This window comes from Eurypyga helias, unplaced genomic scaffold, assembly GCF_000690775.1.
Source record: "Eurypyga helias isolate BGI_N326 unplaced genomic scaffold, ASM69077v1 scaffold20468, whole genome shotgun sequence".
NCBI lineage: Eukaryota > Metazoa > Chordata > Aves > Eurypygiformes > Eurypygidae > Eurypyga > Eurypyga helias.
Genome location: NW_010265203.1, coordinates 10364 through 21947, shown reverse-complemented (window position 1 = coordinate 21947; position 11584 = coordinate 10364). Strand labels below are relative to the sequence as shown.

Below are 11584 nucleotides of genomic sequence, written 5' to 3'. Positions count from 1 at the left end.
CCCTACACTGACAGGTTGATCATTTAAGAGTTATGGTCAGCAGGAGACACACAAAGGTGATGTGGTTTAACAGACCAGTGGAGCTGCCCACTGTATCGCACGCCGCACATGATCACTTCAGCATCCAACAGGCCAGGAGCTACCGATAGGAAAGTGCCCCTCAGCATGGTGGCCACCAGTGTCTGGTTGGACAAAGTTGGGGTTCTCTGTTTGACGGCTTGGGGTGCATGTGATTAGTAGGAGTGAATTCTACTGAGCCAGAGCATCTTAGCCAGAGAAGGCCTATGCTCCAGGCTTGCCCGCACAGATGATCAGCCACTGGCTACAGAACTACTGTGACACATGCTGAAAAGAAGGGATGTTAGCCAGCTTGTTATGAAGTGACAACATGGTACTTACCAGCAGCTGGCCCATGCTTGTCGCTCAGGGTATCGGAAAGGTGTTTAACTCGTAAATCATGCTCATGACCTAGTGAGATGTCAGCCGGCACAAACAGAAGGCGCAATTTATCCAGGGTGGTTACAGCATGGATGCTCACACTGGCTGGAAGCCGCTTCAAGCTTGGCTTATTTGATCTGATGGATACTTTTCCCTAGACAGTCCCAGGAATGCTACCTGACCAAATCCCTTTGTTGGGCTATGGAGCGGTAGCAACCCTTTGAAACCTGATGAGAAGTGCAAATTAAAGCAGTTTGTTGGACCACAGGAATCCTTTGAACATCTTGCCATAAGTTCTGAATGTGATAGCAAGTACCAGAAGTGCAATTAGTACCCACAACTGTTACAAATCCAAAGTCAAAGCTCATCTCCTGCTCACCAAAAGAATTGTTTTCCCTCCAGATGAGTGACGTTAGCCATCATCTGGGATTTAGTAGACTACAATTAGTGCTGAAGAGATCTACTTTGGATGCACATGCAGCAGGAGACAGAAAGGTCTTACAGATGCTTTGAGACCTCTTCTCCCTTATCTGGTACAACCTCTACAAACAGAGGAGATCAGACAGCAGAAGACAACGTTTTAGGTAGGTGTCCACAGAGGGGATGCACAGGCACGATGCACTGAGCTAGCTGTGGTCTGACACTTCAGCATCAGGTTTGAAAAGGTCACTAGGAAACTGGATGTCTCAAGGTCCAGGCAAAAAGAAAAGAGAACAGAAACACCACAAGCTGATGTCATCAGAGCAGAGCTTCCATTAGCCAGGTGGCTGTGGTGGGTCAACTGCTTGAAGATAACATTCCTCTCCACCTGTTCTCATGTTTACAGAGACTTTGAAATTCAGCCACTAAGTTCAGCAAAAAAAAATGTGGCCCTTCAGCATCTCCTTGGTTCCCAAAGGATAGCTGTACCTCTCCAATGCTGCCCACCAAGCACTAGGCCAATGGAAGTCCCACCTGGAAAAGCAAGGCTGATACACAAAGAAAGTCAAGGGTGAAGTAGCTAGAGCTGTGATTACCTTCCATAGGAATGAGGTTAGAGGCCCCCTTTTTCCCATCTAGACCATGCTGAGAGTACTGTTTCAGAAGGTTCTGAGCCTTACGGATTGTGCCTGTCACCAGAGCCAGAGAGAAGAGACAAGAAGACCTAGAAAATGAGTGAAAGAAAACAAACCCAGAACACCAGCCCTCCACCAGCAAGTGACCTGGGCCCAGCAAGAGGATGCTGGGCACCAATGAGCATGCTCAGTACAGGGACATGAACCCCAAACTGACGTCCAAGCGTGCAGATACAATGACATTTCAAGCCTGTTTCCCTGTTTTGAGGGCGGTGGTATGGATTCCAGACAGGATTACAGAATCAGGGAATGCTCAGTTCGGTGAGGTGGTATGGCTGGGTGAGAAAACACGATCAGAGGGGGGAAGCAACAAAGCACCCTCCCCTGTCAGGAGTTTGTTTAGGCCAGTGCTTCACATCCAAGCATACAAGGCTTATTGCTTTTCCTCAGCTGTGGAAGCAGGGCTTTGCAGTACAACTCCTGTCCAGCAACAGGTTGCCTGCTCCCCAGAACCACGACTGCAGCCGTCTGCTTAGAGCTGCGGAAAGAGGTGCCCTTTCGAGGGGTGTTTTCTGAGCATGCTCAATACAGACCCACCAGGAGCCCCGCAGCCAAGACAAGGAATGATCTCTGGCATTACAGGAAGGGATAAAAGGGGGACAACCTCCGGGCTCAAGAGAGCAATTGCAGCAGCAATTCCCATTACAGGGATGATAGAATAATGGATGCTGCCCGCCCATGTCTAACTTGCATTAAGTCACCCTAATCCCCAAGACACTTCTCTTGTAAGGAACTGCAAATCAATTAAAACCATGGAAAAAAAAATAACACTGGGTTAAAGATTTATACTTAACACACACAAAAACCAGACAGAACTGAACAAAAGCCAACGCTGGCTATATGGCTAGAAAGCACAAAACAAAGCTTTAATGTGACAACTGAAGACTAAGCACTGGTTCCACATTAAAAGGTTAGTCGTCATGCAACGAGCTACAATTATCACAAGCACACGGACACCCTCTCACAGCAGCGTTTTGCTGTTGCCTGCACAACAGGGAACAGAAAGTTTTGGGAAGGTAGAAGGAGTTTCTATAGGAGACCCAGAAGAAACAGAACTGGGCTGAGTAAATGAAGAAGGATCTAAGAAATAAAAACGCTGTTGCCAAAATTAAGTATTGTTCTTCCGCTTTCAAGTAATAAATACTCCAAACATGCAGAAAATCCCTACTCCCACCAGTAACTGTAAGCCACAGTGCAACCTGGAAATGAGTGCTGGCTTCCCAAATGCTGAGGACCGCTATCCTGAGGGGAAGCCCAAGTACACACTGCTGCAGAACATCATCCTGGGGGGCAGGACAGCTTCATCCCATAAAGGGATACATGGTGGGGGGAAGGAAGGCTCAAGCTCCTCAGACAGTGCATCTCTAACGGGGGAGAGCAGGAGAGATGAGTTCCCACTGAACTACGGAGAGGCATGGCCTGGTGCAATTACTAATCACAGAGCATGGCTCCTAAAGCACGTTTCACTGGCAGCATTTTTCTTCTACCAGTTCAGAGTGTTCCCAACCACTTAGAGGAAAAAAAAACAAACCACAAACAACATATCCATAAAACATTCTTCTAGCTGGAAACTTCTCTCTAGACCCACACCAGGGAGGTGGGAAGATTTACACCCTTGCTGTGCTTATGCATTTGCTCCTGGCTTCTGCCAGATGATGAACGAGAGGGCTGTGCCTCTTCTTCCAAGCTTCCCGATGCTCTTCACACCTAACACTTTATTCTTAGCTACTTTCAGACACCTTAAGAGCCTGGGCACAACAGCAAGTTCCTCTGAGGAAGCAGAGCTGGAGCAAGCTCCCGAGATATGTACTAAGCCCTTACTGCTGTTACCAGGGCCCAGCTGATGCAGAGCAGTTCAACCCAGGTACTGTTCTTTTACCAGTTCTTTCATCTTCCCCACTTTCAAGAATCCAGGGAGAGTGAAAAAAAAAAGGCATAAAAAGAGATGGTAAATTGGTGTGAAAACTAAGCAGACAGTACAACTGCTGCTGCTGTCAGCAGGATCTCACTTGACAGGTACGCTGTGCACGTCTCCACAGCCCACCCCGACAGTGCTTGTCGGAGGAGAGCTGAGCCATCTCTGCTGCATTTTATTTGCAGAAGCACAGTTACCTGTGCTCACACTGACACACGCCGAGCGCTCAGTGTTCACGGGCATCGCTTCAGCGCTGCCGCATCCCGCTCGCTTTGCGCTGTAATTAAGCTTTAATGGATTCTAGTGGAAGCCAAATGCTTTTGTTCCATGAGGGTTTTTTCCCCTATTAGGCAGCTCACAACCCAGAAGGGCCTGCACTTCAGCTACAAATGAAAGCATCACTTCAAACCAGGCAGTGATCAACAGAGGAAGCAGGAACAGGCTCTTTATTCTGCCACACAGACTCCACAGCCTGCCTTCAGGTAGCACCTCACCAATAGGTAAACTGGGACATTGGTAAACTGGGAAAGGGCTCCCCTAGAGCTTCAAAAGACCCCCCAGAAGTCAAAAAACACCTGAAGCTTTTGCTCCTGTGGCCCAACTGTTAAATAAAGTGGCTTTTGGGCATATACAAGGCAGTTTTCCAGTTGCACACTGTTCTCCTGCTTCTCTCTTCCATTAGGCAGTTTTCTAACCAAGCAGAAGGGCAACACATCCTCTTTTCTTAAGCACCAGCTGCAGGGATCTGTATAAAACCGGGTAACACTCGCTGGCTTTTGCGTGTAGGCAGCCAGGCTGGGTGCCCTCACCGGCATCTTCTGCCCTACCCTTCTCCAGCAAGGCAGAGCTGCTGCTCTCAAGCCAACTGAAGAGCACTGAGTCTAGAGGCATCACAAAGCAGCAATGTTTGACATGCATGTTTGTAGCAGGATGATTTGGGAAGATGAACACACTTGCCCTCTTAGGCTGGTGACATTTCAAACAGTAAACTACTGAAAAAGAAAAGCCCACAGATGGCTTCATTGGTTCAACTTGGCAAGCGTCACCGAAGAGACAGCTCTGCTTTGGAAGAATCTTCAGCAGTCAGAATTTCAACTGCATGCTGTAACAACAGGAGAGGGTAGGGGGTACACCAGCAAGTAAAACAGTAACACAAACACCCTCTGCAACAACACATGGATAGGGAGCATGATCTCCAGAATCCAACACAGCACCTGGGGCAGGGCAGGGTTCTCTGCCTTGTTCTGCTCTCCCTAAAACCTCACCTGCCCTTTGCCTTGTGGGTAAACAAGTTGTAGCACATCAGATTTAGTTTTGTTATTTATCCCTTGCAACAGATTGAAGTGTGCCTTGGGGTGTGCACTGGGATATTCTTAAGGACAAAGGAAATCAACTCACTTGTTGGAACCGTAAGGAAACCTCCTTGTCTAAAGCCCAGATTGATACAACTTCACTTCCTGAGGCAGTAGCACAGAAGGAAATTTCTTTGTCCATAACTGAACAAAGGCTAAAACCAGGGGAATCAAACACCACCAGATGAACGTTGCTATGAAGAGGGCTGCTGTGCCAGTGCAAAGAGGGTGTAAGACCTCCACCTCGAGAGCTGTCCTTGAAAGCTGATGGAACTGCAGAAAACCCAGTGAATCTCTCCCCAAAGACTATTTTTCTCCATTTTTAATTTCACTTAAGTACAATTTACTAGCTGTAAGAGAGGGCTGGTGTATGAGGTTTAACCACCCCTGTCCTTGAAGGGCTCCAGTCTGGTTCCCTGTCCTTGTTCACGGAAGATTGGAGACAAATTAGCCACTATTTCTTCTTGATATTAACAATACCCCAGTAGCTCATTTGAAATGCTCTTTCCTTCATACACTGTCAGCTCTGAGAGTGCATTCAGACAGCGCTCAGCACCTTCTTCCTGGTCCAGCTCACAAACTCCAATTAAACTGGGCAAAAAAGACATGAAAATCTCCTGGCAAATCTCCAGCCAAGACCATGACAAGTAACTTCGGATGCCCAAATGCATCAACAATACCCCAGTAGCTCATTTGAAATGCTCTTTCCTTCATACACTGTCAGCTCTGAGAGTGCATTCAGACAGCGCTCAGCACCTTCTTCCTGGTCCAGCTCACAAACTCCAATTAAACTGGGCAAAAAAGACATGAAAATCTCCTGGCAAATCTCCAGCCAAGACCATGACAAGTAACTTCGGATGCCCAAATGCATCCATTTTGGATGGGAAAAAATGCTTGTGCTCTCAAACACGTGGGCGCCTCTTCCTGTGTGAGCATCCAAGTTCCAAGACTCGTTAAAAAAATCCTAGTGATTTTTTTTTTTAAATCTGCCCATGAAAAAAAGGATCTCCTCCACCTCCAAGTGCTTACTTAGAGCACAGGGGGGATGTTACCACTTGGCAGGCTGCTCAAACTTTTGCTGACCATGCTGTCTTCACAGCAATCAAAACCCAGGGATCTTTTCAATATCAGGTGATAACCAAGAACTGTGGGCCAAACCTAAAGCATCTGCAGCCTGCATTCCCCATGGCTCTGCAGATCCCCATCTGGCATCTTCCCAGCAGAGAGCGACTGAACCACATGAAAATAATTTTTACCCATTGTAATCATGCTGTTGGGCAGGAGCTGAACACAAGCGACTGCCATTGTGCCTAGAAGCAATTTTAAACACTGTCGTTCTGCCATCTGCAGCGTAGCTGGTTCTCCATAGTGGGAGGATGTTGCTCTGCCAACACTGTTAGCATATTCTTATGCAAATAACTACCTGCCAAACTCCAGAGGAAAGCCAAGTGTGGGGTGAGACATCCCCTTGTGAGGTGGTTCTCTGCTGACAGGGGAAAGCCACTGAAATTCAAAGACTGACTGCATTCACCAACTGCAACCCGAGCTTTCAGGAACATCTCCAGGGCACATCAGCAATGGCACAGATTGATTTTAAAAGACCGATCTCTGGATGTCATGGCTTTCCCCAGGCAGCCCTCCCTTTCCAAATATCCCAGGCACACCCTCTGCTTTAGCAAGAAGAGGCCCAGCAAAGCCTCCCCACGCACAGAAGTGAAGAGAGCGAGCACCAGGGCCAGCACACACACACACAGACGCACATTACCTGGGATGAGGACTGCATTCACATCAGGATTATAAAAATAAACACAACACAATTAAAATGGGTATTTCTTTTCCTCCCTTTCCCCCCCATCCCATCCATTCCCAGTTCCCTACCCACAGTTCTTATTATTTTCCTGAACCCAGTAAGAGTATTTGGACAACACAGGAAAAAAACATTAGGGTGGGAGAGTATTGGCCAGGTAAACCCAGAGAAATGTGAACTTTCTGACTTCCACCACTATTAGAGAGGAGACAACAGGGTGCTGTGACAGACAGAGAGACAATACCACTGTGCTGCTGGAGGAGGTCTGTGCTAGCTTTTGCTGGCCCTCCTTTCTGGTCGTGCTCCCACTAGATTGCACATTCCAGAGACGGGAACTCCAGCCCTGCACTCCGGTGTACACTGTAGTGACCAGCCTCACCGGCTGCAGAAGACGCAGCAAGACTGGGTTATGAGGAGAGCTGGAATATCCCACCAGCCACACTGGCAGCTCTTCCAAAGACAGGCTGAGGCAAAAGCTTTAACAGCACTTCAAAAATTCAGACAACTTTAGATGTCTTTTCTCTAGGCACCTACCTAGTCCCCATCTCAAGTCCCCATGAGTTCTTGGGTTCCTAACACCATAATAATCTATTCATAACTAATGATTAAAGTGATGTGTTCTATCAGATACGAGTTTTTTATTTTCATGTGGCACAGTCTATATTCCATATTCCAGGGCTGAGGACAGGTGTTCTCAGATCATATCCTTCTGCTTCTCTCCTTTTTCAAGGCAACAGCCTTTCCTCTCCCTGTATCAGGGTCCCTCTCCCTTTACACTGCCCAGAGAACAGACCTGACAACTTGATAGAGACAGAAAATGTCTGTAATCTCAGTGCAGAATCCAGGGCAGAGGAGAGGTTACTTATTTCCAAAATCTCACCCCTGTTCCTGTCCTAAAAGGACATTCTAGTCACAGAGGCTACCTCAGCAGTGAGAGGGCCTGCAGATATGTATTTGATACCCAGGCAAGGGGATACACAGCATGGTGATCCCCTGCTTCAGGGACTCACCTGGTCTCTTGACTGGCTTTTTGGTGGGGGTGTCCTTCCTTTTGTTCTGGATGGCAGGGGAATATGGCACCCCAGTGGAGGAGCTGTTCTTACGGAAATGGTCTTTCAAGCCCTTGATGGAGCGGTCGAGCTGGACAGAGCGGATTTGGAAGTAAACAGTCATGAAATCTAAGGAGACAAAGTAGAAACAAGGTTATAAGTAAACAGGGAACACTATATAGTAAAAGAAACCTTTCTTGACACACACTGTGCCCCTAAGTAGACTTACTAGCATTGATGTGGGACCCCAAGTCAGTCCCAGAGCCTCTCCTATTTGCTTCAAACTACTTCTTCCTTCCCCAGCAGCATTCCTTCCAGCCCTCCCACCACACACATCATTAAGTCTGTGCACCACTACCAAGAGTGCATCAGTTGTAGAACTGATGGGAGATATTTGTGCAAGACACTGTCCATTCAAGTGCTCAGTTTCTAGCACAAGACTTCACACGCTTCTCAAGATTCAGGGCACTCAAGAGCTAAGCGAGGCACTCATCGTTTGAAAGCGGAACACAAACCGACCAACAAAATATGCTGTATATGCTCGAGTTGCCTCCTTTGATCGTGGAAAAATTCTTAAGCAGCTTTTAAAGATGTTCATCATACTTGGTAAGCACAGTAATCCCCACTCAGAAATAAATCATGGAAGTGGGGGGTGATTCTGGTAGCTGTATGTATGTCAAAGCACAGGTTTCCTTTAACAGGTCCATTCCCAAGTCATTCATTCCCAAAGGATGCCTCAATAAAGGAGTATAAAGCTGTAGGGAGATTTTGATGCTGCAGAACAGGAAAGAGACCTGTACTGACCCAGGAAGGCAGCCTGTGCCGTGCTCCTCTTGCCCTTGGTCACATTTAATACAAGAAGTTCTGTTCAGAAATAGTTCCCAAATGGGAAGAGGTGACCAGCGTCTTGCACATTTATAATCTCTGAGCACCGGACAGTTGCAGCTCCATCAACACCCTACTTTGGGCCTCAACCACACGTGGTAAGTGGTTGGAGAACATTCATCCGCTACAGAGCTACGAGGGAACAACACGCAGCACTACCAACCTTGATTCCTGCCGTTTTCCACCAGCCAGCCAGAAATGCGGATGATATCATGCAGGACACTCTCTGGGAGGTGCTCCAGAGACATCTCCTCCTGCGTCTCCATTTCATCGTCCCCACTGATCAGGTCCAGGATGAGGATGGGTGGGACCGGCTTGGTGTGCCGTGTCATCAAGCTGCGGAACTCCGATTCCAGGGACTCCTTGCCCCTCTCAAAGAGGGATTTCTGGCACAAAACAGCAAAAGGACAGAAGCAGCACAGGGCTTCCACCATCAGTCACTCACGAGTATTTCTGCGTAAGAACATGCTTTCTGCAGCATTTCTAACACTGTCAATTACATGTTTCAAACTCCAACAACCCCTGAACTAAGGGACTTTTAAAGCGAATTCAAAAAAACCCAAATGCTTGGGAGTTGCTCAGTCTTCAAGTGGGATTTAAACACACCTCCCATTCTGCTCATCCAGGTGAAGGAGCTACTCAGGAGGAGGTTCGATCGACGTCACCACATGCAAGATGCACCTGTGCGGGCGCAACGCACAGAGAGCGAAACACCACAAGCAGGAACGCCATGGGGTGCACGCTTGAACAGAAACAATCGTTTCTTCGGCCGTGCCCAAAACACCTCTTCACCTGGCAGCAAGCCAGCAGCCTCTGGAAGCAGGAGGGCAAGCAACAGGGCTAAGTCTGTCCCTCTCTCACCCACTCCAGGTTCCAGACCTACCACACGGTTCAGCTCCGGGCTGTCTGGATTGTTGTCCTGGAAGTATTCCACTGCCTTCTGGATTTTGTCCATGCAATTCAAGTATTCCTCCAACCTCCCAGTGGGGCTGAAAGTAAAATCAAAACTCAAAAGCAGTGCCACGAGAAGCAAAGAAAGAAGGTATCAAGAAAGCACCAGACCAAGCTCAGGATAAAAATAACAAGGAAAATTTTAATTCCCTTTTCTTCAACTAGGAGGCGGAGATCATGGGATTCCCTCTGGCCTCCACTCAACACCACAGCAGAATACCCAACCGATGCAGCAAGTGCAGAAGTGGAGACCTCCACTCTGAGTGACGAGTGGCATTCCTCAGGGGCCGGGATTGGTGCTGTTCAACATCTCTGTCAGCGACACAGATGGTGGGACTGAGCGCACCATCAACAGGACAAGAACCTTTTGGGGGTAAAAGGGCAGAGGAAAGAAAAGAAGCCACTAAGGCTCATGAGATTCATATGGCAGCACATCTGCAAAACCTGGAAGAGACACCAGTGCAGAGTGTGCCCAGACTCTGCCCTCTGGGGACTGCTGAAGGTCAAGTCAGGCAGCTTCACTGCAGACTGATGGTGCGGAAAGTGTGGGAAAGGTACAAGGAATATGATGTGTGTGGAGTCAGCTCCCCCACCTCTATCCCAAAAGTTCAATAGGATGAAACTCCCCAGCAAGATCTAGCTGCTCAACTCACCCTTCTTTTATGATCTTCTCTGTGTCCTTAGCCACGTGGTAGTAACTGATGACGTGATCCAAGCAGGACAGTGTCTTCTCCACGTTCTCCTGCAAACGCTGCAGGTTCTCTGTCTGTTTATGGACAGGGATGATCGAGTTCTCCAGCTTCATCAAACGACTTTCAAAGGAGGAGAGGATAGAAACCTACAAGCCAAGAGAGAAACAGAGAGCTAAAGACATCCTGACACATGGATCCATGCAGCAGGGTAGTAGGTCTATTAACAATCTATTAATACTGCTTCCCGAGGGAGAAGGCAGACTGTTAAGAGACAAGGCTCATTTGAGCCCTCATCTCCCCAGGAATGAAGCTTAGGACTGAAACATTTACCAGTTTACCCCTTTGCCCAGCCACTGAAGCGTAAAACACAGATGCAGAGCAAGTGGTTCATTACTCTGTATTCCTCAGACAGGCACAATAACATCCCTGAAAACAGATTCTCCTAAGAAAAAGTAAACTCAACATTAGGGCTGAACTGCAAGAACCTCCTTACCATGTTCTTTGTAAGCTGGTCACTCTTCTCAAGGCTCTCTTTGATAAAGGACAGTGTTTCTTCTTCCTATCAACAGGATTAGAAAAACAGCATTGAATTCTGAACTCTAACCATTTAAGGCACTAAACATTACAACTAAGTTTTTACAAATCCTGGTGACCACTGCAGCAAGGCGGGTTTGGCCCAATGTGGAGGCCACGTTTTAATATGCCACCTCTTAACCAAAATCAGGGCAATTGACCCGAGGTGAGAGACACATAAGTTAATGAGTGAGGTTTTTATGGATCATTCGTTTCCCTTCAATTCCATAAGCCTTAGCACACTAAAGTCACAGCTTAATATAAAATTAACACCTTTCCCACAAGGGCCCAATAACTCAGACCACACACTCCCCCGCCATAACACAACACAGGTGTTGCACTGGCACCACCCAAGTCCCACACGCTGCTGCAAACTCAAGCAGCCAACACACACCAACCTCCAAGGGCTGTTTTCAAGTCAATGAAGCCCAGAGAATGGCTGAAGGGGGCAAGGGGAGGGGTGGAGGAAGCAGCCTGCAAGAGCTGGCCTTACAAGCTGGATCTGAGAACCTGAAAGGAGACCCCGCCCGAAGCTACCAGGTGCTAGGAGAGAAGTCCCAGGCCTGAAGTGGGGGGCAAAAATACCCCTTGACTCTGTATACCACGGCCCTAGGCCCTGAAGGAGACCTGTGGATGCTGCTAGGTCCGGGGCGGGGTGACCGGGCCCTTAGGGATCCCGGGATACTCCCAGGCCCGGCGAAGACCTCCTAGGCAACGCGCTGAAGCTGCGAGCGTGGGCGCGGCCCCGGCCCAGGACCCGCAGCAGGTCCCTAGCCCAGTCCCACCTGCTTGAGTTTATCCTCGACC

General features: G+C 48.2%; 1 protein-coding gene across 1 annotated transcript in view; it reads right to left on the bottom strand.

The window, feature by feature from the left end:
* The window catches only part of EXOC7 (exocyst complex component 7), a 22438-nt gene that overhangs the window by 10817 nt on the left and 37 nt on the right, over window positions 1-11584 (bottom strand). Inside the window, 7 exon segments of the mRNA XM_010156653.1 lie at window positions 1455-1547; window positions 7638-7805; window positions 8725-8947; window positions 9445-9550; window positions 10166-10350; window positions 10698-10763; window positions 11563-11584. The exon segment at window positions 11563-11584 is cut by the window's right edge and continues 16 nt beyond it. Of these exon segments, the coding sequence (XP_010154955.1) occupies window positions 1455-1547; window positions 7638-7805; window positions 8725-8947; window positions 9445-9550; window positions 10166-10350; window positions 10698-10763; window positions 11563-11584 (863 nt within the window).